This window comes from Monodelphis domestica, chromosome 1, assembly GCF_027887165.1.
Source record: "Monodelphis domestica isolate mMonDom1 chromosome 1, mMonDom1.pri, whole genome shotgun sequence".
Taxonomy (NCBI): domain Eukaryota; kingdom Metazoa; phylum Chordata; class Mammalia; order Didelphimorphia; family Didelphidae; genus Monodelphis; species Monodelphis domestica.
The window spans coordinates 424,554,126-424,580,946 of record NC_077227.1 but is presented as its reverse complement, the minus strand read 5'-3'; the positions used below and the strand labels follow the sequence as shown (position 1 = coordinate 424,580,946).

The 26,821-nt window shown below is 37.3% G+C and overlaps 1 protein-coding gene across 6 annotated transcripts in view; it reads left to right on the top strand.

Annotated features, from left to right (window-relative positions):
* DENND1A (DENN domain containing 1A) overlaps positions 1 to 26,821 on the top strand; it is a 728,196-nt gene that overhangs the window by 596,410 nt on the left and 104,965 nt on the right. For 5 of the 6 annotated variants that reach the window (XM_007474630.3, XM_007474629.3, XM_007474632.3 and 2 more), the window contains 3 exons: positions 19,575 to 19,676; positions 22,043 to 22,130; positions 23,333 to 23,373. In XM_007474630.3, coding sequence (XP_007474692.2) covers positions 19,575 to 19,676; positions 22,043 to 22,130; positions 23,333 to 23,373 — 231 coding nt within the window. Of the gene's footprint in view, positions 1 to 19,574; positions 19,677 to 22,042; positions 22,131 to 23,332; positions 23,374 to 23,520; positions 24,138 to 26,821 lie in introns of those variants that run through there. The other variant, XM_056812116.1, reaches the window with a different exon arrangement.

The following is a 26,821-nucleotide window of genomic DNA, read 5'->3' as shown; positions in this document are numbered from 1 at the left end:
TCTGCATCCTAAAGAGAAAGCAGAAGTCTGGGAATAGAGGAAAGAACATTTCATTAGGAACTAAAAGACTGAGTTTGTGTCCAGTCTTTGCCACTAATTCACTATAGGACAGTGTATAAGACTTTGCACAAAATACCCTTCCTTTCTGAGCCTCAGTTTCCTTGTGAGTAAAAAGAAGATAGCAATTAGATTAGGTGTGGGCTCAAAGGTCCTTTCCACTGCTAATATGGGTTCCACTGCTCAAGGATTTCTTTCAGCTTTAACTAGAAGGTTCACTTTGCTCAGTAGGGAGTTTGTTTTGTTCTTCATCCTCTTCTCTCCTCTTCTCTTCATTTCACACCCCCCCCCCCATTTCAGGGATTTCATTTGTTTCATTGTCACTTCCGTCATTCCCATATTTTTAGGCAGCTATCTCAGTTCTCCCTTCCATCTATTTTTCACCCAGTAGTTGTTGTTTAGCCTAGCCATGCATATTTTATCCTTGTAATTTTCCTCCTGAATCACTCTCGCCATATCCTAATCATTTCTCTTTCTTTTCTCTGAATTCCCTCCAATTTGGGAGTTCAAAAGTGGTGCTTCTCTGCATGAACATGCTGTGAGTCTATTTGAAAATAGATTTCTGCTGGCAGCAGCCATCTTATTGAAAAGTGACATTCAAGACTGACAGTGGACAAGATTGTAAACAAGTTACCAATCAGGGAGACAGTCAACGTTAAGCACATTTTTATGTATTTTTCTATTATGAATATATGTGTGCTTATAATTGCAGTCTGACCAGACCTCGCTCTGATATAGTAAAGACCTTGGGTCTAATAATAGTTCCCATTTCTATAGCTCTTTACATTTTTACAGAGCCCTTTCCTTACCATAGCTCAATGAGGTTCAGATATTTTTTACATTGTTATGCTTTTATTTCAGATAAGGAAACTGAGGTTAAAAGAGGGTAATAATAGTAGTTCATAATTCTATATAGTTTATAAAGCCCTTTCTTTACATAAGCTTATGATGTAAGTAGTGCTGGTATTTTCCATATTGCAGATGAAGAAAATCAGGCTCAAAAAGATTAATTATAATAGCTTATAAAGTATGGAACTTCACAGTTCACAAAGGCTTTTCCGTACAACAGTTCCACCAACTAGGTTGTGCTGGCATTATTGCTTCCATTTTGTACACGAGAAAATGACTTACACGTTTTTTTATAGCTGTGTGCTTTTTTTTTTTCCAGAAACAGATCAGAATTTATTATCCTCATTTTACAAATGAAACCATGGTCAGAGAGGTGCCCAAAGCCAGACAACTATCAAGAAGTAGAACTGGGCCTTGAATCCAATCTTCTTATAACAGTGGCAATTCTCATTTCTGCAAGCTTTTGCCATTTACAAAGCAATTTGCTGACAATTCTGTGAATTAAGTTGTACAAGTATCATTGTCCCCATTTTGCAGATCAATGAACAAACTTTTTTTTTTTAAAGCTTGGCTGTGTGCCAGAGCATGGTGTGTGCTAGGCTCAAGTGACAAGTCTAGGGCTCCTTCCTCTATGCCATGATGGTTTTCTCTTAGTACATTTGGACCCCTCCCATTACTACCTGATAGTAGGTTTTATTTAAACTTTTTCAGAAAGCAAACTGAATTCACTAGACTCCTTCCTACTTTAGATTTCAAGTGTATCTAAAAAAGTAATGCTCCTTTCCAAACAGTAAAAACACTCTGGGCTCTATATCAGTCAAAAAAATATGCAGGCCAATAAAAGGCCCACATATCAGACACTTTGTACACTGACGGCTCCCTGGATTCTATTACCTCTCCATTCACTGAAGGCCTTCCTATGTCATGTGCTGTCAGTTCATACAAGGACCTCAGCTGTCCCTCTCCCTCCAGGGCAGGATGCTGAGCCACCAGGCTGGGGCGACAGGACCCCTGCGGCTTCTCTCCTAGAAGAAAGAGTTCATTCACATGAGGCAAGGACTGTTTCAGAATGTCTGCTGGTGGCATGTACTCCCAGGAACTGCCTTTGAGCAAGGCTCTAATGCATGAATTTTAAAAGCTGGCATTTGATTTTTAATTATTTAAGTAGTACTGTATAAAAGAGGGTCATTATTTCAAAAATATATAAGAAAAGTAACACAACTTCTGAGCCATTTGTAGATCCAGAGTTATATATACTGGCCAAAACCAGAACTTATTGGGGTGTATGTTTGTGTGTGTGTGTGTTTATAAGGGTATAATCAAGGTTAGATCAAAGATCATTGAAGTCTAACGTGAAAAGGACTTAAGAATTTAAGGCATTAAAACTGAAATCTTGAAGAAACCTTATAAGATAAAATGTTAGAATCTAAGTTATAAAACTTTTGAACTAAAAACAACCTCAGAACATAGTGTTGGAACACAGAATATAAAATGTTAGAACCGAAAAGAACCCTAAAACTTGGAGTCTTAAAATACAGCATAGCAGAACTATTGTTGTTATTATATTATAGAGCAATAATAATATTGCACATTCACAAAATACCTTTACTCACAACACCCCTGCCAAGTAGGTACTGCAAGTATTAGTATCCGGCAGTGAAACTAAAGCCCAGAGGTGCGATGACTTCCCTCAAATTCTCAAAGCTGGTACTTGAACCCTGAGGTCTTTTGATCCTCAGTCCAGTGTGTATTCGAATACCTTACCTTGACCTTCTGAGGTTAGAATTCCATTCATTTCTGTTCCTATTAAGACAGCCATTCCCTAAATACTTTAAAACTTAAAGGTATCAGCCTGCATAAATTTGTTCAACCTGCCCTTGCATTTGGGCAACTGGAGATGGGGTAAAGGAAATCACCAAAGCATACCCTGGTGATAAAATGAATTAAATTTAACATTTCTATTATAGGTCCAATTTCCAGTACTACTTACATTAAACTATTTCTGTTATTAATTTAAATGTTCTTTTGACAATAAACTCTACCCTACCATAAGTCATCTTGTAGATGGCTTTAATGAAAGGCACCAAAATGATCCATTAAACAATAAAGTAAGGGGGTCAATTGTCATTTCAGCTCATAGAATATTGGGCTAAATTATCGTGAAGAGGTTGGGCAGAAATGAGACACATGAGATGTGGGACTCTAGATAAAAATGCACTAATTATATCCTAGGACAGTGATGGCAAACCTTTTAGATACTGAGTGCCCAAACTGCAACCCTCATACCACATTTGAGCCCCCACCACCACCTTACCCCAGATATGGGAGGGAGGAAGTACTACCATTGAGTTGCTTGGCAGAGGAATAGGTCATGTGAGAAGTGTCCTCAGGCACACATAGAGAGGGGGAAGGGAGTAGCCCCTTCTGGAATTCTCTGGCACATATTCCATAGATTCACCAACACAGTCCTAGGATATATGAATAGAAGACTGGTATCCTGAGGAAAGGAGGTAGTAGTCACAGAATCATTGATTCCAATCTCAAAGGGAATGACCATCAAGCCTAATTCCCTCATTTTTATAAATGAGGAAACTGAGGCCTAGGGTTATAAAGATAAAATGCTATATCTGAAGAAGGATGGAACTTCAGATCTTCCTGACTCCAAGCCCAGTGCTTAATTCACTGCTCTACCTAGATCCATTGTCTCTCATCCTATTTATAATACATTTGGAGTATTGTGTTCCATTCTGGGTATCATGTTTTAGGAGATATACTGACAAACTAGAGTTAGTCAAGAAGAGGGTAACCAGGATGTTAAGAGGGTCTCAAAAGCATTAAGATTAGTTGAAAGAACTGAGAGGGTTTAATATGGAGAAAAGGCTAGGAATAAGGAAAAGAAGAGGCAAGATGTGATCACTGTCTTCAAATATCTGAAGGGCAACCATGTAAAAGAGGGATTAGAATTGTTCGCTTGGCCCCAGAGAGAAAAACAAGACACAGCAGGTGGAAGTCACAGGGAGGCAGTTTTCACTGCCCTATATGTGAGCAGCTTCCCTATAATTAGAGCTGCCCAAGGGTAGTGAGAGGATGACCTGTCCAACAGAAAAGTCTTTAAAACTTATGGGCATCTTCATATTAAATTGCTTACTAACCTCCTTAATTGGGAATTCCACAAATATCCAGAATCTGCCAACCATCAAATGGCTCCCTGGAGGAGACTTGTAGAAATAAATTGTCTCCTCAAATGATTGATTCACAGAGCAAGATTCACATATGTAGAGGCAGGAGCATTCATGCCACTCTCTAGCATTCTTTCTGGGTGACTCTTATAATTAATATTTACTTACAACAAATCATTAGTCTCTGCTGGGCAACATTAAACCCATGTCGGCAGTATTTTCAGCAAAGCTTTCCCCTACACCTGTTATCCTAAGTGTCTCTGCAGCAGCATGAACACCTATGGTGCTTTATAAATATGCCTTCCCCCAGCACCTGCATGAGTCCTTCACTCACACCACTCAGTCTCCAGACCTATGAGCAGCACTGAAGTCAGCATGCAGACTGATGGGTTTTCCATGGGGTTAAAAGGTATATCTTAAGTCATTTTCCCAGTACCCATTTTCTCTAGATCATTCTCAGTGCCTAAACCTATATCATCGTTATTAACACCTTAATGAAAATAGAATACAAGTTAATATCTCCTATGGTGGTGTTACCATCTATGCCATAGACTAAACCTTTAAAAAAACAGTCATTACAAAAGATATTGGTGATTTCCCCTCACTTTATGGTGGCTATCTAGTAGTCTTATCCATGGCATATAGTAGCCAGACACACATAATGGAACATACTTTTGTACAAAGTCTAAACTGGTTATAACCTTATTAATGCAGGAGAAGACTAAGGCTAAAAAGACCTTAGAACATAGAACTGGAAGGAAACTTAGAGATCACCTAGATGAACTCAATTTTACAGATGAAAAAAATGAGGCCCAGAGAGGGAAAATAGATTATATATTGTCAATCATTTATTGATAGATTTTAAGCTGAAAGGAATATTAGAGATCATCTGGCCCAGCCTAAGTCTTATAACTCACAATCCAGTGTTCTCCTCACTACAACATGTTGCCTTTCACAGATGTGAACTCTCTTCTCTAACTTATTTTGAAACAGGCTTTTTTTTCCATTTTGAAAATATTTTTCCTGTAACCTTTTAATGTAGTTATGAATTACCATGATGTTTATGGTAGACTAGAAATCAATGAACAATTTTTATGGAAGTTTTTATTGACTCTGAGAAGAGGCAAAAGAAGCAAAGAAATTTACCACAGAAGGACCTCCCCACTCCTTAGAATTGGCTGCTTTCCCCACCAAATTGGTAGAAGATCTCATAGTTCCAATGGATCTGAGAACTAAAAAAAAAAATGACAGCTTTAACATTGGTCCACACACAAAAGGAACTTGTGGTTTCAGGGCATCAGAGAATGACTTTACAAGATGAAATGATCAGCGAGGGCACACAGGTCTGGAGGGGAGCAGAGTTGGCATTTTTTGGCCCTGCAAATAGCTGCCCATCTGCTCTCTGTCAGAATCTGTTAGGAGTGCATCTGGATTCATGCCCCTGAGTTTCAGCTCCGAGCTGGTCATGTGGTTGTCTCCACGACAACTCAAGGAGCTGTGTAAACTGCTACACTCTAAGCCAGATGCTTCTCTGCACATGTGGTCTAATTAGATGACATTCCCTTCCTTCTTCCTCCCTTTCTTCCCCCACCAACTTATATCACACACACACACACAGAGAGAGAGAGAGAGAGAGAGAGAGAGAGAGAGAGAGAGAGAGAGAGAGAGAGAGAGAGAGAGAGAGAGAGAAATGTTACACCATTTCCTCATTTGAAAGACTAGAACAACAACAGGAGTGGAGAAAGGGAAGTCACGTGGCAGATTCATTTCATAATTATACAAACAGAAGAGCACTAGTTTTTGCCAACTGGTCTAGGGAGCTCTGGGTGAAATCTGTACCTTGGATTAGTTTCATTGTGGCTAAAATATATATATATATATATTCCCCAGACAAAGAGATGCTTTACTCTGTGCAGTGTGTGGACCTTGTCAGGAGAAAGTGTTGAAATTCCATTCAATGAATATTTTAGAGTTTTCAAATGCTATAGACCAATATTTCTCAAACTCATTTGTCCCTAGAACACTTTTGCCTTTGAAATATGTTGGCAGAATCCATCATTGTTAGGCTAAGGAGATCTAAGGAGATAGAATATCCTAGGGAAAACAAAAATAAGAGAAATTTTGAAGCAAAATGGAAAAATTAAGCCTTTTCTCAGGCTGAATAGATGGTCTACACAAGGAGTATTGTCAGTTTGACATTGTTCCAGATTTAGTCAGTAGGATGAAGTTGAGATCCCAGCTCTGTTCCTTCCTACTTAAGTGACTTTGGGCATGTTGTTTGTCCCCACCAAATCTTAGTTTCTTTGTCTATTAAAAGAGCAGCTGATCATTTCTAAAATTCCTTCCTCTCTAGAATCCTATAATCCCTATGAAATGCAGAGGGATGAGAAGGAATCCAAAAATGAGAAGACCAAGGCAAAGGCTTTAGAAGAATTTTCAGTTTTCCTTCCTAAGAACTTCACTTTAGTGCTCAAAGCAATCTTCTCCTAGATCTCAAAAATTGCCTCAGATAAAGTTAAGAAAATGGGGAAGTACTAGGATTCTTTGTTGTTGATTCTGAAGTGGCATCACAATCTACATAGCAATTTCTGAAGAATACCACAAAAAATGGAAGAGGTCCAGCTCTGTTATTTTGTTGATATAGAGAACTCCCAGTGAGGAATGGTAATGGCAATGTAAAATTTCCCATGGAAACTGAAATCCAGGAAGGTATTTGCCTAGGGGTCACATAGATAGTGAACAGCAGCATCAGGGACTGGTATCCAAATTTGGGTCTCTTGATACTATGCCACATACAATCTAAGGACTTAAAGTAAGAAGGAATCTTGATCACTGAGGCTCTGAAGTTGGGAAGTACCTTGACTTTCTAAAGTACCTTGATCTCTAAAGGGCCTTCCACTTCTGGGATTTCATGACTCTATGGTGACTAAGCTACTTTTTCAACCTAAGCAGTCATCTGGATATTCAAAATGAAGGGGATGCCTTGGGCGAGTTTTGTTAAGTGGAGCCAAACTGTAGTTTTCCAATATGCATACCTATAAAGGGTAAGCTCTTTTTTGTTTTTTGTTTTGTTTTATTAGACTTCCCTAGAGGCTTTTTGGTACCAGGCCCTAAGAACCAGATAAAAGGGAGGAGTGTAAACCTATTTTTTTTTATTGTCCTCATATCTGGACCTTTGGTTAAGACGTACATACTTAAGGAGTGAATTGCTTTCTTTGCCAAGGATTTTTTTTTCAAAAGAATAGAAATTTCGCTACAAATTCCTGAGAATTTTAATTCTCCTAGGTATATTATCAGAGTAAGATATCAAATATCAGAGTAAGATAAATAATGCTCAGCTGATCATAGAAAAAAGTTAGAACTAGAAGAGCCTCAGAGATCTATTTCCATCCCTTACCTGATACATAAATGTCTTTGATAGCATCTCTCAATAAGCTAGAACAAGTGACAAGAGATAAAAACTAATCACTTAGGGGCATAAATCAATGCTATACAACTGTCCCTCAGCCCCTAGAGATGTCTCTTTAACACTAGCAAATGAGGCTACAAAGCCAGAAGGATAAGGTAGCTATACTTTCATACAAATTTGTGGATAGCCCTTGCTTCTTTTCCTTCTCTGTGATGCCAAATCAGCTGCCTGCTGATTACAAGGTTCTTTATAATGGTAAACTCATCTGAGTCCTTTCTTGCCATGGTACTGGCCAACTGCCTTCCAGGCCTATTGCCAAACTGGATGTGCTTCCCTCAGTCTGAATTTAAGTTGGCTGGTTGTCTCGGGATCTCCCAGAAGTACTAGAAGGAAGAAAATGGCCTGAGGCAATAGAAGGAGCAAGGGTCAAGACACCCCAATCTTGGCCCAGTCTCTGAAACTCGGCAGCTACATTGCCCTCCCTATCTAACCTTCACTTTAATAATCTGCAAATTAGCAAGTTTGACCAGATGACTGTGGCCCTTTCTAGTTCTACCATTCTGGAATTCTTCTGGTATACCCTAATAATATTAGAGTATGGGGCTCTTCTCTGCCATGGCCCAACAAAACAGCATAGATTCCATGCAGTTGAAACTTGTACATTGATGGCTTGGATCTATTCTGAGTACTGTTTCTGTGAATTCTCAGAATCTGAGCACCAGCAATTCCAGAAAGTAGAAGACAGCTGAGGGACCAATAAGATCAAGTGTGGTTAGAAGCAAATTTTTATTTAAGGCTAGGCCTGAGGCCAGACACAGCCCTAGGAGAGGAAGAGACAGGCAGCCTCACCTTTGGGGAGACACTATCATTTGGGGTTTGTGGTTAACTTAAACGAGGTGACAACCCATCGAATCAGATGTCTTCACCATCAAAACTGACAGACATTACAGAGCATGGGCCTAGGGAAAACAGCAGAAAAATACTCAAGTAGTGATACAGGAAAATCTAACCTAATGCTGTTAATCAATTTAACAAAAATACAGTGTTAGGCAAAACAACTTTACAAAGGGTAATTAGGTCCATAGAAACAAAGTTCTGGTAAAGGACTGTAAAATGTAGACTTTTTAGGCTGTGAAGGACCTTAGAACATAGAATATGAGTGTTTAAAAGGACTTTATACATCACTTTGTCTAAACCCCTCATTTTGTAGATGAGGAAGCTGAAGCCCAGAGGAACTAAGCAACATACCCAATGGCATATAGCTGGTTAGTGGCAGTGGGACGAGGACCCAGATTTCCTGATTTCCAGTTCAGCATTCTTTCTACCTACAAAATTAAAACTAATAACCACTTGCTCTTTGTGTGTATGTATAATGTATACACACACACACACACATACACACATGCACTAGACAATTTTCTTTGCTATTTACTACCTATGTGACTCCCTCTCTGTTTCTTTAATGATAAAAAAAAGGTAATCAGATTAAATGATTTCTAAGGTTCCCTTCCAACTCCAAATCCTTTGCCTGCCATCTTTTAAAAGATAGAGATCTTTCAAAGTTCTCATGAAGTATCTAATTCTCTAAAAGAAACATTTTTTTTTCCAAAAGTAAGACATTCATTATGAAACCTCTTTTCCTGAGACCAAACTGTTTACATCTATTTCCCCATCAGCCGCCTTGTAGTTGAGATGCTTGCCCCTGTTCTCTGATATGCAGTGGAAATTCAGGGTGTCTCATCATTGCTTTTCTTTCCTGGCAGTTCAGATTTAGTTCCATTATGAGGCTTGATTAAACCTTTTGTCTTCTTGGGAGATGATCTGGGCTCAGATACTCCTAGATGATAAGAACATTAATCAGCATAGCCAGGCGTGAGGATTGAAGCTTAGATCATATTAGCAGATTTTTTTATCTCTGACCTGAAGGAGAGTCAAACTCAACTGCTTAACCCCATCAAGGACTTAGTTACCAAAAGACAAGTTGTACTCCAGGATTATCTCCCTGACTCATTGAATCAATTGAAAACTCCATAGATAATGAGTAGGAGCTTCACAGGTGAAGTTGAAAATTCCAAAGGTTTGAGAGATTTTCAGGGACAAATGGGTTTGTTCACAGCAGGGTCCATCAGAATAAAACTAGAAGCTTAGGTCAGATGCTTTCATAACTCAACCTTACTCTTCTGTGAATCTTAACTATAAGACTTTAATTCATTAAAATCATGACTGTTTCACCTTTTAGTGACTGGTGCAAGAGAGGATTTTGAAACATTTCTAAATCTAACAAAACCTGAATTTAATATGAATGGGAAGATTTTGATTTGAAGTATCTGTGCACATAAATTTCAATAAGATTTAATTAATTATACATAGAGGGAAGAATTAAATTAGATTGGAAACCAGAGGATCTAGTCCTAGCTCTGCCACTAGCTTGTTATGTTATCTGTGGTGAGTCCTTTTACCTTCCTGGCCCTCAGTTTCTTCATCTGTAAAACTGACATATATCAAACTAGATCAGAGGTTCTTAACTTTTTGGGGATCAGTCTAGTGAAGATACCTAAAAATGATGCTCTTAAATGCATAAAGTAAAATATCTAAGATTACAAAGGAAAGCCAATCATAATAGTTATCAGAGTACAGAGGAAACCAGTTGTGTTAAAATAAAGATGTGATTTTCCCATCCAAGTTCATAGATCTCCTAAAATCTTTTGATAGATCCCTTCGACTTCCATGGACACCATGTTAATTATTCCTGGGCAAGATAATTTCTTATATCTCTTCTAGCTCTGACAATCTACCTTCAAGGCCCCTTCCAGTGCTGACAATCTTTGCCCTGATGAGTCTTCTAATTCATTCTAAGAATCCATGTACCTTTCTTACTTGTACCTCATATAATACTTTGTGTATTTCTTATTGTGTTCAGTTTTATAATGTTATTTTTCCGTGTAGATATCATAACCTACTTTTAGATTGTAAACTTCTTAATGGCAGAGACCCAGTTCTTATTTCTCTTCCCATCTCCCACAATAGAGAGTGGGCATATTCATCTTTCCAGACAACAGACAGACCTGGCTCAGAGGCCTCAGCCCAAATCAGTATGGGGCTAACAAAACAAAACAAAACAAAACCCTTACTTTTATCACTTGACCCATAGAGCCTCCAAACTTCTCTTGATTTTAGTTCACTGAACTGAAACCTCACTGCCATTGGGGAATTAGGCACAGAAATATAGAAAGAATAATTTTAATTCAAGAATAAAGAGTCATCTTACCAGTATTAATAACTGATATTTCTTTTAAATTTTACAAATCATTTCTCATAACTACTTTTAAGGTAAATAATCCTAGTGTTATTTATCATCCCCATTTTCAGAGACTTAAAGAGAAGAACTGAGTTGCCTATAGTCATATAGCTAGTAAATGCCAGAGCCAAGATTCAAACTTCAGTCTTTTGACTTTTTAAGTCTAGTTCTTTTTCTTTGGTATCTTACTGTCTTGGTTCAATAAGACTTCTATTACGCCTCAGAAGCAACACTATCAGAACCTAGACTCAAACTCCGAGATTGTTAGAAAAGACCTTACTGATCATTTAGTCCGGATGTAGAGATTTTTCCCTTATCACCCAACATGTCAGTCTCATTCTAAGAAACCATCTCCTAATTTTAGAAAACACTAAAGATGGCAACTAACAAGACCATTATTTCATCAAGTTATGTAGAATGCTCCCCAAAAGGCCTACAATATACAAAGCAAGAAGATCTTGCTAACCCAGACCTTTCAGATACTGCCAAAATAGTGACAAAGAGTTTCATAGCCATTTAGAGTTGAAAAGGACCTTAGAAAATAGAATTTTAGAATTTAGAACATAGAGTACCTGAACTAGAAAGGTAACTTGGAGATAATCTAATCCAGTATCTCATTTACTATTAGAGAATAGTGAACAGAAGAAAGGTGTTTTTTTTTTTTTTGCAGCTAATTAATGTCCAGAACAGAATTAGAGTAACTCCAAATTTAGGGTTCTGTCCATCATACCAAACATCCCCTCCTGTCTTTTCACAGAAAGATTAAGGGTCTGAGAAGCCAACAGGATCCAATAAAGAACACTTGGAATTGTGGGGTCACTGCATAAGAGATCACTGACTTGTTCAGTTTATACTTGGAGTGATAAACGACATAGCCACAAGTACTGAGCAACACTAATAATGGGTAGTCAGTGACTTGTAGTTGGGACACAAGATAGCTCATTCTCAAACCTCTTTCATCAAACTAGTATAGGAAAGGCTCAGCTCTTGTGTACCTTGGCAAGGACCTGAAGGTGCCATTTTATTAGGCAATCGAGATTCGTCTCAGGAATGGATGAGAGTTGCTTCCAGCCCAACCCCCCCCTCACCTTAATGAGGCTTTAATAAAGAATCAATCTCCTGAAAGTGAGGCGAGTTCATTGTTAGGATGCCTCAAGTTTTGACAAATAGAGGTGCCTAACAAGCGCTAGTCAAATGATTTGGATGCAACCAGAAGAATAGAGTGGGCCCTAGTGAAAATTGCCTTGGTACAGTATTTACCCATTCTGCTCCTATCGCCCTTATATTTACAGTTTCCCACACACATTCCTGCTATATTACAGTAAAGACATTCAAATCACAAGAGTTCTGACCGCCATGTGAGCCTACCCTGTGAGAGCAAAGATATCTTTCCTTTCTTTCCTCCAAGTTAACAAAGACAAGTAAGGGGAAGTCAGGAAATACTGATTAGTATAAGAATATCCGATGAGCTGGAAGACACATGGGGGCAGAGATGACACAATAAAAGTTGGATTGTCTCATGCATACAAGCAAAAGATTTCACCTGCAAATGACTGAACCATCTCTTCCAAAGGAAAAGTAGGGAGAATATTAATGGTAATAATCAAAAGGCACAGAATGATTGAAATCAGCCCCAATCCTATGTTGCTATAATTGTGAGACTTTTTTTTTTAAAGCAACACTGATAGCTGTTTTCCCTTAGTAAAGAGATTCCTTTTTAGAGGATTCTTTGAGACTTTCCAATGTAAAAACCTACCATTTATATCTAATGGAATACAATCTAGAGTATACATCATCAAGGACTAACTGTGACTTTTAACAGTGTTAGTTATGTTTGCTACTATTATTATCATCTCATTCTTCTCATCATATTATGATAGAAATAGTCCTAGAACAGGTCACTGTCCTGCTATTATTCTTTTAAACTTAATGTTCTGTGGACTATTGTACAGGTAGACAAAATGTCTGCTTTTTAAAATTTAATAAATATACTGGGATGTGAGCTTATCTTTTGTAGACTCAGAAAACATCCCCAGAGCTGCTTTAGTAGCAGATAGGATGGCTGGGCTGATATGTACTTCATTCTATTCATACATAATCTTGATTTTTGCTTTTACCTCTTAAAATTTTGGAAACTCTTCATTCCACATAATTTTGAGATCATGAATATTTAATATGGTCATGTCTATTAAAAACTTTATTAAGTTTTTCTGGATCTGTTATATCTGGGCAATTATAGACAGGTTTTCTCTTGTGACTATCATCTACTGAGGGAGTTCAGGTTATTATGATTTTTATTGACTTAAATATACATACCACTGTATGTTTTATGAGGTGATTTATATAAATTATTTCATTTACCATACATTCACTCATTTGACTCTCACTATACCCTTGTGTTATATATAGTGCAAATATTATTATGCCATTTTATAGATGATGAAATTTAAGCTTAAAGCAGTTTTGATTGCTTAGGGTCACATGAGTAGTGAGTCGTTGTACAAGGATATAACTGACTTCAAATCTCATCATGTTCTTTTTTGCTATACCACAACTGCCTCCTCTAAATAACTTATTTAACTAAGAATTTGAAGCCTATATATGTTTCTGATGGAAACTGACAAATTGTAGCATTAACATTAAATGCCAAAATGAAAACATAGAAATTTGCTAATAAAATGACAATGTGCAACTGGTATTTTTTTTAAAACCCTAAAGTATAATTTAGCCACTTTGATGCTTCAATCTCTCTTATCTCCACACCTTCTCTAGTATCTCTTTTCTCACCTCCCTGAAACATGCCAATGAGATTTCCCTGAACCTTTAAAAACAAAACAAAACAAAAAAAAGGCCTTTCACTCATCCAAGTCATGATCTCAAACTCTCATCTGTCTCTTTTCCTTTTCTCAATCAAAAAAAAATGTCATCTATATTCATTGGCTCCATTTCTTTACCTCTCACTCACTTCTCATTGCCTATCAATCTTTCTTGCTATCCTACCATTATCAGAAAGGGCTCTGAAACACTATCCAGTCATCCAAACTAGCCCTGTGACACCAATCTGTCTGACTGTCCTGAGTAGCACAGGTTGCTCTAACCCTCCCTCCCTCCCTCACACATACATACACACACACACACACACACACACACAGCACTTTTTCACTCATGGAATGATTATCAAATCACCGTCAAAGCTGAGGCCTAGGGTAAAATTACCCTTGTTATAATGATGGACGTTGAGTTAAATCAACTTTGCCCTTCTCTTCTATAACCAGTGAGGAAGCAAGACACCAGGCCTCTCAACCTTTTCCTTGCCAAAGCCAATCCTTTTACTTGTGCATTTGATTCAACCTCTCCCTAAGGGGAAATAGGAATCTTGTATATTTGACTCTCTCTTCTCTTTTTCTATATTCATATTCTTTTTTTTGTTGGCCCCTTCTTTGTTGTCTACAGACATGTTCATGTTTCCTCCTTAAAATTTTTTTTTAATTGTCATCCTCTCATGCTGTAGTTCTCCCTTTCACAACCAAACTTTCAGAAAAGAGATTTCCTTCATTTCTTCACCTCTCAATGACTTCCTATCTCCAAGATCCTATCCCAGTCCTTCTCTCTTCAATCCCAGTGTCTTTATGATCTCAGTTCCTGTGGGTTTACATTATCTCAATGAATCCTCTAGAATATTTCCAACACTAGATCCAGCCTTAATCTCTCACCTGCCTGCTGAACCTCTCCATCTGGATATCTCACAAATATCTTAAATTCATTATGTCCAAAATGGAATTCATCATCTTTCCTCTAAAAACTTGTCCCTCTTTTTTAACCTCACTGTTTTAATCAAAGGTACCACCATTCTCCCAAGATTATAACCTCAAAGCCATTCTTGAGTAGTCAGTCTTCTTTACTCCTCATAGATAATCAGTTATCAAATCTTGCCCATTCTACCTCTGCAAACCTCTTATATCTGCCCCCTCACATGTCCACTATCCTAGTGCAGAACCTCATCAACTCTTAACTGTACTCTTATAGTAGCTTCCTACATCCAGACATTTGGCAGCTCTATAGAGGATGGATCAAAAGTCAACACACTTTGACATGTTTAAAGCTAAGTATGACTATATTATTCTTTTGCTTGATAAATTTCTGTGACTCCCTATTTTCTCTGGGATAAAATAAATTCCTTTTTGATATTTAAAGCCCTTCACAACCTATGGGTCCAACCTATCTTTTTAGCTAATTTCACACTACTACAAATCCGTGATATAACAAAATAGTCCTAATTGTTACTCCTATGTGACTTTTGATTTCCCATCTCAGTGCCTTGGTAAGAACTATCTCAGTGCCTAGACATAGGAGACAACCAATGAAAAGAGACAGTGTCTTATTGAAGGAACAATATGGAGGTCAATGTCACAGGATCAAGAAGTATACGTGGGTGAGGCAGAGGTTATTAAGGGCTGTAAAATCCAAACAGGAAAATTTATATTTGATTCTGGGTATGATAGAGAATCACTGAAATTTTATTAAGCAAGGGGATGGCATAATCAGTCAAAAAAACCACATGGATAGCTGAGTGGAGGATAACCTGGAGTGGAGAGACACTTGAGATAGGGAGACCAACAAACAAGTTATTACAGAAAGAGAGTATCAAGGAAAATAGGGTGATCTTCATGTCAAAGGCTACAGAATGATCCAGAAGGAAGATGATTGAGAAAATGCCATTAAATTTAGCAATTGAAAGATTGTTAGTAACTTTAAAGGAAGTTGTTTTGATTAAATTATATTTGAAACCATGTTGAAGAGAGTGAGAGGTAAGGAAGAAGTGGCATCAACTATAAATAGCCATCTCAAGGAGTTTAGCCACAAATGGAAGGAAGGAAGGAAGGAAGGAAGGAAGGAAGGAAGGAAGGAAGGAAGGAAGGAAGGAAGGAAGGAAGGAAGGAAGGATATGAAATGGTAGCTAGATGGAATGGATATATGAATCAAGTCAGGGTATATGGGGGAAACATGGCCATTACTGTACGCAATAGAGAAGCAGCCAGCAGACAGGGAGAAATTAAAGATAAGTGAAAAACTGAGGGTAAAAGCAATTTTCTGAAAAAGAGAGAAAAGAATATGATCACTTGTGCATATAGAGTAGTCTGCTTTGGCAAAGAGAAGATCCACTTCCTCATGTGAGATAAGTAAAAGAGGAGATAGTGGCAGAGAACTTTTGGTGTGACACAAGAAGAAAGGGAGAAGAGGGAGCCCTTAGCAAATGAGCTCAATTTTTGGCAGTGAAATATTAGGTGAGGTTCTCAGCTGAGCAGGTGGGGGAACTTTAAGAGGTTTGATGAAGGATGGAAAAAAGTTTGGAAAAGCCACTGTCTAGTAAGAAAGTGAGTCAATTAGAGAGATACTTAAAAATTGCCTTGCTATAGTGAGTACCTAGTTGAGATTAAATAATTTATACTGTATTATAATATTACCTATGTGTTCCATTATATTTTATGTTATATAATTATAATTCTATATTATGTGATTGTTATAAGCATAATTATACAATTACACAGTATATATACATTATATTCTATATTGTCATATAAATTTGATCCAGGTACCACAGCTGCATGACTTAATATCAATTGTGCTATAGGGTCAGTTCAACTCATTTTCCTATCATATATTTCCATGTATTTCCTTCATGACTTATGAGCAACTCCTAGATAATAAGAGGGAGCTTTCTGTGAAATGAACACTGGATACTGAGTCTGCAGTTCTGAGCTAGAAGATGGTATCAAATAGAAGCCCAGGCCTCAAGTGAAGAAGACTTGCATTCAGATCAGCCTTAGACACAAGCTGTGTAACCTGAGAAATTAAAACTCTGTTTACCCCAGTTTCCTCATGTTAAAATATATTTATTTTATAAATAACAGCATAATACTTCTTAGTGTTATTGTGAGGATCAAATAAGAAAGTGGTATATAAATCTTAGCTATCATTATTATTATTTTTATTACTAAAAGTTGAGTAACTAAGCAAATCACTTAACCATTCCATAATGATGAATTCTGAGATGCATTCTAACTCTTAACTCTATAAATTCTATGGTCCTCATATGTTTCAGCTTATTTGTTCCCATCATACTTCTTTCCTTTACCACTGCATCCCAAGAAATTCATTCATTAAACCACTTAAGAGTAGACATTCTTCCTGGTAGGGGCTGAAGAAAGAGCATACTTGAAATCTGTGATTCTCTGATTCCATTCTATTTACTTTGAAACAATTTAATTAAGTATATATGTGTTATATGCTAGATCTTATACTTAGCATTGGCAGTAAAAAGATGAAAAACAATATTGTGGCCCCCTCCCCTTCAAGGCGGTTATGTTGGTGGGGTAGAATAGTGGGAAGAAAAGTAGACATGAAGTAAGGAGACTTGGGTTTGAGTCCTACCTCAGCCATATACTTACTGACCTTAGGCAAGTTATTTCCCTCCCATTAGCCCAAGGTTCCAAATCTGTGAAATGGAAAGAATTGGCTCATAGATCTAGAGCTATAAGGGACCTCAGAAACCATTTAAGTCATTCCTTTCATTTTGCACATGAAGAAACTGAGACCTAGAGAACTGAAGTAATTTGCCCAAGCCCCACTGGCAATGAGTAAACTATAGGACTTGAATTTAGTACAGTGAATTCCACTATATTACATTGCCTATCATACAGGCAGTTGTGAACAATTGCAACAGAGTGCTTTTTAACCATAAAATATAATAGAAATACTATTATTGACATCATGGGATGAATTGTTATAGTTCTAATATCATAATTATTGTTTTCAGTGTGCTTATGTGGCAATGTTTTCTCATACAAGGATACTTTTTTCCTCCAAATACACTGTTCCTTTATCTGAACAATTAGTGATTACTTGGATTCAGGTTGTGTATTTTATCAGTCTTCTTTAAAAAAGCTAGGTTGCTGCCCCCCACCCCAACATAGTCACTAAGGGAAGGATCAGTCTGACTTGAGAAAAGCTCTCTAACAAAGAGAACTGAACAACAGCATCTCTCCAACTTAACACCCCCAACCAAATTCTCTGAAATCTATTCCATGTTGCTCATCAGTGCCGCACCTCATGGAGGAAACAGGTTTTCATCCTTTCTCATTAGCGTGTCCCTATCACAGACTTAGTCATCTCCGTATGATGAAAGCAAAACTACATTGGTATAGGGCCTGGCGATGGCCACTTTTCCCTATAGAATAAAAATAATTACTCATATTTATTTGGAGTTCCTATGATTTGCAAAGCACTTTTCTAGGTTTGACTCTTCAATTAAATCTCAAAGCAGCTTAAAATCTAAAGGCTGCCCCTTTCCCTAGGATGCACTCCCTCCTCATTCCTGTCTAATCTTTAAATTCTTCCAAAGATTAACTCAGGTGTCACCTTCTCCCAAAAACCTTTCCTGAACCTCCTCATTGGGTAGTGTTCTATTTCTCTTCAAATTATCTTATATTCATTTTTCTATCTATATGCCATATCTGCTCAGCAGAATGTAAGGACTCAATGTTTGTTGAGTTTGGGTGAGAGCAAAGACAGTCCATTGTCATTGTATCTCTAGCACTTAATTTTGTTCCTACCCAATTAGTGAGCATATGCTGAATAACTAAATTTCTTTCTCTGGGCCTCAGTTTCACTCTCTATAAAATAGACTAAATTAGATGATTTCTAAAATTGTCTAACTTTCTTTGTTCTTAAGTCCTTTGCAGCAATAATACTCTTAGTTGATGATTCTTTGAATCGCGTCCCCCTGCCTGTCTCCTATAAAGCCACTCCCCAAACTGTTCACCTATTATGCCAGGATGCTGAAGCCAAAGCTGCTCACACCGGTTCAGATCCATAGACTAGGGCTAGTTCAGGAACTGAAACCAAATAGACCTGTGAATCCCGGCTGTGTTTCAGTCAGTCCCTGCTGACTGGCATGCCTCCCACAGCTGCTGAACAAGGAAGCTCTCTCCAGCATTAAAGCTTTGAACATTTTGGTGGGTGCATTAAAAGAACTCAAAACTAATTTTACACAAGCCAAATCTTCTGGCTCTTTGTCACTGCTGTTTTTCTTATTTAATAAATGTGTCTCCTTGCCGAACTCAGGCTGTATAGTTTTAAACATGGAGGAAATATGTGGCCTGATGGCAGCTACACAGCAGACTTCAACATTAACATAACTCATTAAAACAAGATGAAAGTAGAGCTTCAAAACAATCTGTCTTTTGCCAACAAGCCTGGGAAAAGGGGGAGATTTGATTCTTTTCAAGATATAAAAGTCTAATCTTTCTGAACTGAGAACACACCACTGAAATTAAAGACTTGTTTGTGTAGGTTAACCCTCTGAATCTGTTCAAAGAAGATTTTTAAGGTGTTGAATATACAAAAACAGAGGATTTTGTTGTATCATTTTATTGAGTTATTCAAAGTGGTTTGAAGAATCAAACTTTCTCAGCAAGTAGAGAATAATTAGCAAAATACTCTAGAGCATGTGGATTTTAATTTGGATCCTATTAAAATCATAGAAATTAGAAAAGGAAGAAACCTGAGACTCTAGAATGTTAGAACTGGAAAGCAACTGAGAACATATCTCACTACCATTGATGATTTGAAACTGTTTGAAATGTAGGTTCCATTACACTTTTATTGTCCTTGGTATTTCTAGAATGTTATTCCTGTTTGACCATAATGACTCAGTAAAGTCTAATGTTTCTTTCTTTCCCTCTCTCCCTCTTCCCCATTCCTCATGTCCTTCCCTTCCCAGGAGGAACCAATAACTTTTTCTGAAGAAACCTTTGTGTCTCATCGATCCAGTGCCATGAGGCAGTTCCTTCAGAATGCCATACAACTTCAGTTGTTTAAACAGGTACACACTATTCCCTTGACTCTTCTCTTTGGAGTACTCCCCAAATGTATGCTTCTGAAGTAATAACCCAAGAAGTTACAATAATCCAAGTTGTTTTAAACTTTTAAAAATACATGAAAGGTATTTTTAAAGTAAATCATTTAATCTGTTCTAATAATGTCTTTATTTTTATAAGCAGTAATAATATCTCCCATTTCTCTTAGCACCTCACATTTTAAAAAATATATTTCCTCATAGAAATCCAATAAGATAATAATAAAAGGATAATAGGATTTAAAGCTAGAAGGAACATACTTTTGGAAAATATGTAGATCAAACTTTTATTTGAAATAACAAGAAACCAAGGGTCAGAGCAAGAGAAGTGGCTTAAGCAGAAGATCCAGGCTTACTAGCCCTATTCCACTGTTTGAGAAACCTTCACTCAGATATTCGTATTGTGGCCCATATTCCCATGGAAAAGTTATATATTGGAGTCCATATTTAACTCTTGATATTTTTTAATCCAACTTCAGTGCTCTTTACATAAAAGTCTCAGTTTTTACATGGCGTAAGTACTATACTCAAATTGACATACAAGTTATATTTGTATGTGTTCTTATTGGACATGAAATCACCTTAGAAGGCCTCTCCAGGCATATAAAAAGAATTTTCTTTTATTATCATATCCTGAGATTCAGTTCAGCTCAACAAGGCTTCACGGAATCCTTAATATGTCAAAGACCCCAGGGGAATATGGATTAGCTAATAAATAATCCCATGGATTCAGAAATGATCAGATGGACAAACTTAAAGAATCATTATTAATAGTTCAATGTCATCATAGCAAGAGGTCTCAAATGTTAGACCTCAGGGAGCCATAGTTGGCTTTGTGCTATTTAACATTTTTAAGTGACTTGGATAATGACATAGATGTGTTCAGCAAATTTGCAGATAACTTAATTAGGAGGAGTAACTAACACAATGAATGAGAAAGTCGGGATCCAAGAAGATCTTAACAATCTAGCAATCTTGGCCTGAATCTAATAAGATAAATGTGGTGATAAATGCAAATTCTTGCATGTAGGTATAAAATGTCAATTCAACAAATATAAGATGGAAGAAACATGGATAGGCAATAGTCAATCTAAAAATGGTCAATGGATTTTAATGGACAATTAGCTCTATGTGAGACAGTCAGGTGTGATGTGGCAAACAAAGATCCTAATGCCATCTTGGACTGCATTAAGAAAGGAAGATATTCTACGTGAAATGATAACTCCCTTCATCAGACTTCAGATACTGAAGTATCAAGTTCAGAACTAAGTACCTTGATTTACGATGAACATAAATAAAATCAAGACTATCCAGAGTGGGGGCCATTGGGTAGCTCAGTGGATTGAGAGCCAGGCCTAGAGACAGGAGATCCTGGGTTCAAATGTGACCTCAGATACTGCCTGGCTGTGTGTAAGTCACTTGGGTAAGTCACTTAACCCCCATTGCCTAGCCCTTACCACTCTTCTGCCTTGGAACGGTTCCAAGGCAGAAGGTAAGGGATTCTTAAAAAAAAGGATTATACAAAGGAGACCAGCCAGGATACTGAATGGCCTTGAGTCCATGAAATAGTGATCTAGTGAAAGAACTGGTCATGGTTAGACTGAAGAAAAAGAATGGCCATGATAGTATTTGAGTATTTGAAAGCTTGACTTGTAGAGGAAGGATTAGATTTGTTTTATTTCGTCCAAGAGGACAAAACCAGGAACAATAGGTGGAAATTGCAAAAAGACTGATTTAAGATCAATGTCATGAAAACTTCCCATAAGTGGAAGGATGCTTCAAGAAATAATGAATACCCCTTCCCTGTAGATCTTCAAGCAAGGGCTAAAAAATAACTTATTGAGTATACCATGTGATGATTAGACTAGTACTTTCTATTGATTATTTCCAATTCTGTATATGACTTGTTTGAACATTGTTGTTTTCTTATGGTCCTCCCCCATTAGACTGGGAGTTTCTTGAGAACAGGAACTGTCTTTTGCCTTTCTTTGTATTTCCAGTGACTTACAAGGTGCTTAACAATGTTTATCTGCCAAATGACTGACTATATGACCACTGAGAGATTTTAAAATACATATATAAATTCAAGGAATTTACAGTCTATCAGGGAAGTAAGGACATGTACCCAAATAGCTATAATGCAAAAGAAAAAGACATGAGAAAAATAGTGCTATGAGAAATCTAAGAAAGGTGAGATAACTCCCAAATAGTGTAAAACAGAGAACGTTTCTGGAAGAGACAGCACTGGCTATAGGCATTAAGGACAGACAATATTTAGAGCTAAATAACATCTTTTTCCTGTGGGAGATGTTTTATTTGTGTCCTTTTTATAGTTTATTGATGGCCGCTTGGATCTTCTCAATTCTGGAGAAGGCTTCAGTGATATCTTTGAAGAAGAGATAAATATGGGAGAATATGCTGGTAAGAAGTGTTTCTTTTTATCTTTTTATCTAGTTGTGGTCAGGTGGTATAACTTAAAACATATATTCCAAGATGTAGCATGTCTTCCTCCTCCGTCTGGTGGAGCCCGATTTTCCTTCCTCATGGCATATTATTGCAGTCAAGTTTAGGTGAAATGACTTCTTTTACAAGTTAGTGCTTAGGTTTATCACTTTTCCATTTGCTAATTTATAAAAAGAGATTCATGTATCAGACAGGGATTTGGATTCGTTGACTCCTTAGAAACCTCCCAAGTTTAAGAGTGCATGATTCTCTAATAATATTCAGAATACATACCTTTCATTTGTAATAAAGTTGCTTTTGTAGAATATGTTTTTATTTAATATAATCTATTGCTTTTCCCAAGCTGATATAAAGTCATGGACTCTCAGACCCTAAAGGGATGTTAGAGCACAAAATGTTAGAGATGAAGTAGACCTAAATATGTAGAATGCTAGACTAGAATGGCCCCTAGAACATAGACTCTTAGAATGTCTAGTTCAACCTTTTCCTTTTTAGTGAGGAAATCAAGGCGTAGAAAGGGGAAGTGACTTGCTTAAGATACAGTGAGCTGAGATCAAAATCTAATTTTCTAAATTTCTCCTCTAGCTCAGCTTGTGGAGATGCCAAACTTTCAGGGAAGTTATCTCTCCTTATCTCACCACTTACTGTTCCTCCTGGACCCATCATATGGTCCTAAAAGTTCACTGTCTTCTGCCTACCTTCCCCATCACTGTTCTGGGATATACAAACTTTCCATGTAGTTTACCATGTTTTGACCTTTCTAAGGGCCTTGTACTAAAAAAGAAATTAGAAAAGTCTTAAGAGCCAATTGATTCAAAAGATGATTGGATCTAAAAGATGCCTAATTTAAATAGTTGCGTATTCCCTCTACCCATGCCAATCACAATTCCCCCACCTTTCAGTGACAGTGAATAAGTTGTGGGTAACTGTGGCTGTTAATAGCCAGCTCTCTAGTTATGAACCTTTCCAAATTTAACTAGGCTGGTTTTCTGAATACAGATGTAGAGCCCACCCCTCAACCAGCACTCTCTAGCACTCATGTAGAACCTATCAGAATATGTGCTCTTCAAACACATATTCACCTCTTGCCAGAAGGAGGAATTGGGGTAGGATGGTAGTAGACAATTAAATGATATCTTCTTTAAATTCTCTTTCCCTAGGGAGTGATAAACTATATCACCAGTGGCTCTCTACTGTGAGGGTAAGTGAATGACCATTCTAGTTGATGTCTCCTTTCTCATTACCCCCCTTTGTGAGTGTTTGCACCACCACTACCACCCACAAACATATCGTTAGTGTGCAACCATCTGGCTCTTTAATCTGAAGTTGCTTTTGTTTAAAATGCCAGGTCATTTTCACGCCAGTTGGCAAATAGAAGAATAGGACTCTCTGAAGCCATCTCTTAGTAGGGAGAAAGAAGAAATAATTTCCCAACTTTCCATTAGACAGAATCCAGCTCAAACATGTTAAATGTGATGTCAGAGAAGAATTATGGGTGTTTGGATGCCAGATCCCAGTGTAATTATGTTTATCATGTAAAATTGTTTTATTAATTTATTAATTTTTATTAGTGGCAATTTTGGAAAGATGTAGACTTTATAGCTTCAAGTGCCTATCTCCTTAAGGTTGTTTCAGGTAATTGCTTGTTATTTTACTACATGCTATAATCTTTAACATTCTTTGTGTATTCTTGGGATATGTTTTAGAAACCCTAGAGGAATTCAGTTTTTTACTATGATGGTCTTTCTTTCTGTTTCAATAGAGTGGCATATCTACTTTGTACATACTTTCTAGTTCTATTTCTATGTATTTGCTATTTCTCCCAATAGAATGTAAGCTCCTTGAGGGCAGGGCCAATTTTCTTTTTGTATTTGTGCTCCCAGCACCTAACATGGATTCTGGCACATAATAAGTAAATGTTAATAAACATTTGATGAATAAGTACTGGAAAGAGTACTGGGCTAAACAAAATGCTTTCTAAATTTTTTGATCTTGTAAATATCTTTTCTTCTATATGTGGTCCAAGTTACAAATGTGGCCCCCTGGAAAGTATATATAGCATAGGCAGCATAGAATGGTAAAAAGAGCACTAAACTTAGAATCAAGGTATCTGGGTCCGAATCATGGCTCTAATACTTTCTGGCTCTGTAACCTTGGGCCAGGTCTCTTACCCTCTCTGTACCTCAGTTTATTTATTTGTAAATTGGGGAAAGTTGCTTGTGCTTTCTGCTTCATGGGACTGATATAAGGGAAGCACTTGGACAATCTTAAAGGACTATAGAAATAGGAGTTATTATTAATAATACTAATAGTAATACTATGAGAAACGTAAGAGGCAGCCCAAGGTAAAAGAAGGTACACTAAACTTGAAAAATAGAAGACCCAAGCTCAAGTCCTGATTCTTAGATAGTAGTCATAAATCAATGTTGGGCTATCTCAAGAGTTCATCTAAGTCAGACTCATCCTAAACCCTCTCTACAGCATCCCTTGGTCATCTTATCTCTGCTTAAAACTTCTAGTAATAGGGAATTCATTACCTCCCTAGAAAACCCATTCTTTATTTGAGCAGTCCCTTTTGTTAGACTCTCTCTCCTTATGTCAATCTGAAATCTGCCGCCCTGTAACTTCTGCCCATCGCTTCCAGTTTTGTCCTTTGTTCAGATACCAGATCCCTTCTTAGTCTAGGGTTCTTTGATTCCATGACCTTGGGTTTAACCCTTTAACCTCTCAGGGCCTCAGTTTCCTCATCTATTAGAATAGGAATAATACTATCTGATAGACCTCTCTCACAAGGATTGTTATGAAGATCAGATGGGATAATAAATGCAAATATAAATGGCAGCTGGGTGGCACAGTGGATAGAGCACTAGTCCTTAACCTGAGTGCAAATTGTGCCTCAGATACTTAGCTGTGTGACCATAGGCAAGTAACATAAGGTCTTTTTGCCTCAATTCCCTAATCTGTAAAATGGATATAATAATAGCACCTACCTCCCAGGGTTCTTGTGAAAACCAAATAAGATGGTCATTATGAAGCACTTAGCACATAGTAAGTATTGTATAAATGTTAATAGCTATTATTATTATCATATACTTTGTCAATTGTAAAGGGCCTGGCTACATGTATTTTCATTCCTGTATCATACTTTGATTGATCTGAGCATAATATTAGGCTGAAAGCAGATATTCAATAAATACTTGTTGACTGATTGATGAAGGGGATTTTAATACTCAAACAATATTTTAACAGGCTGCCAAACTGTTTTGGAAAGTATGATGGAATGGATGAGTGAGTGGAAAATTTCTAGTCTTATTGTATTCCATGATAATACTTTAGAAATGCAGTTATAACAATGTAAGCACCTTTCTGTTAAACCTCAGAATGGCTAATATAGATAGGCACATTAAACAAGAGCCCTGCCCTCATTTAGGATTTGTTTATCTGCTGTAGAATTGTTCTTTTGCCATAGCTTATCTATGAATAATAGCAGCTCATATGTTAAAAACAACTCATTTATATATTTATGACTTCAAAGCAACTTCCTCACAGTAGTTCTATAAATTATGAGGATAATTACCTCCATTTTATATTTGAGGTAGGAAAGCAATTTGCCCTGGGTCATACAAATGGTATTAGACTTGGAACTTGAACTCAGTTCTCCAGACTCCAGGTCTCCTGTCTCTCTCATTTTAAGACCACAGTAGAGCACTTTTCATATGGAAAGGTCTTAGGCATTGACATCAGAAAATCTAGTTTCTAATCCTGGACCTGTTCTTTATTCCCTGCATAAACCTAGGGAAGTCACTTTCTTTCTCTACCCCCCTTAACTCATCTGCTAAATGTGAAGGGGTTGGCCTAAATGACCCCTAAGGAAGTCTGTGGTCCTCTGGTCCTAATAACAGCCCTGTGAGAGAAATGAGGCAAGAACTGAATGATCAGGGAATTCATCTCAAATTTTTTGTTGCCAAGTCAAGTGCTCTTTACCATTTATTTCATAAACTTAAAAGGTACATGATAAAAAAGTACCAGCTGAGTGAACATATCCTATACCATTGTCCATACAATGTGCTTTGGGGGATTTCTGCTTAAGTCATAGTTAGATTTCATGACATATCCCTTCTTCCCTTTTCTCATCATTTAGATGGTAAAAAAAGACTGCATTCCTGTGATATAAAGAACCCAAAGCAGATAACCAGGGCAAGGAGAGGCAGGTACACAGCTGAGGGTAGTGTATTTTCAGCATGACCGTATAGTTCCAGCTAATCTGGAACTGACTTGTCGGCTCCAGCTCTATGTTAGCAGGTAGGGTATTTTCTTCTACTTCTTTTAGACTTGTTCCAGGTATGTAGGAATATCCTGAGTAGTTACTGATCTACACTACAAAATATTGGCTCAAAGGAGCTTTAGCAAATTCTCTTTATAACAAGGGAAGTGTGGGTATATTGGAAAGAGCTCTGGACTCGGTGTCTGCAGATTTGGGTTCTAGTCCCAACTCTGCCACTAAATAGCTATGTGACTTTGGGGAAGTCACTTTTCTTCACTGGGTCTCAGTTTATTACTTTAGCTGTTAAAAGATCATAGGCAATATTTTAGGTCTTTTCTAGTTCTAAAATTTTTGAGTGTATGTTCTAAACATAAGAGATTCATAA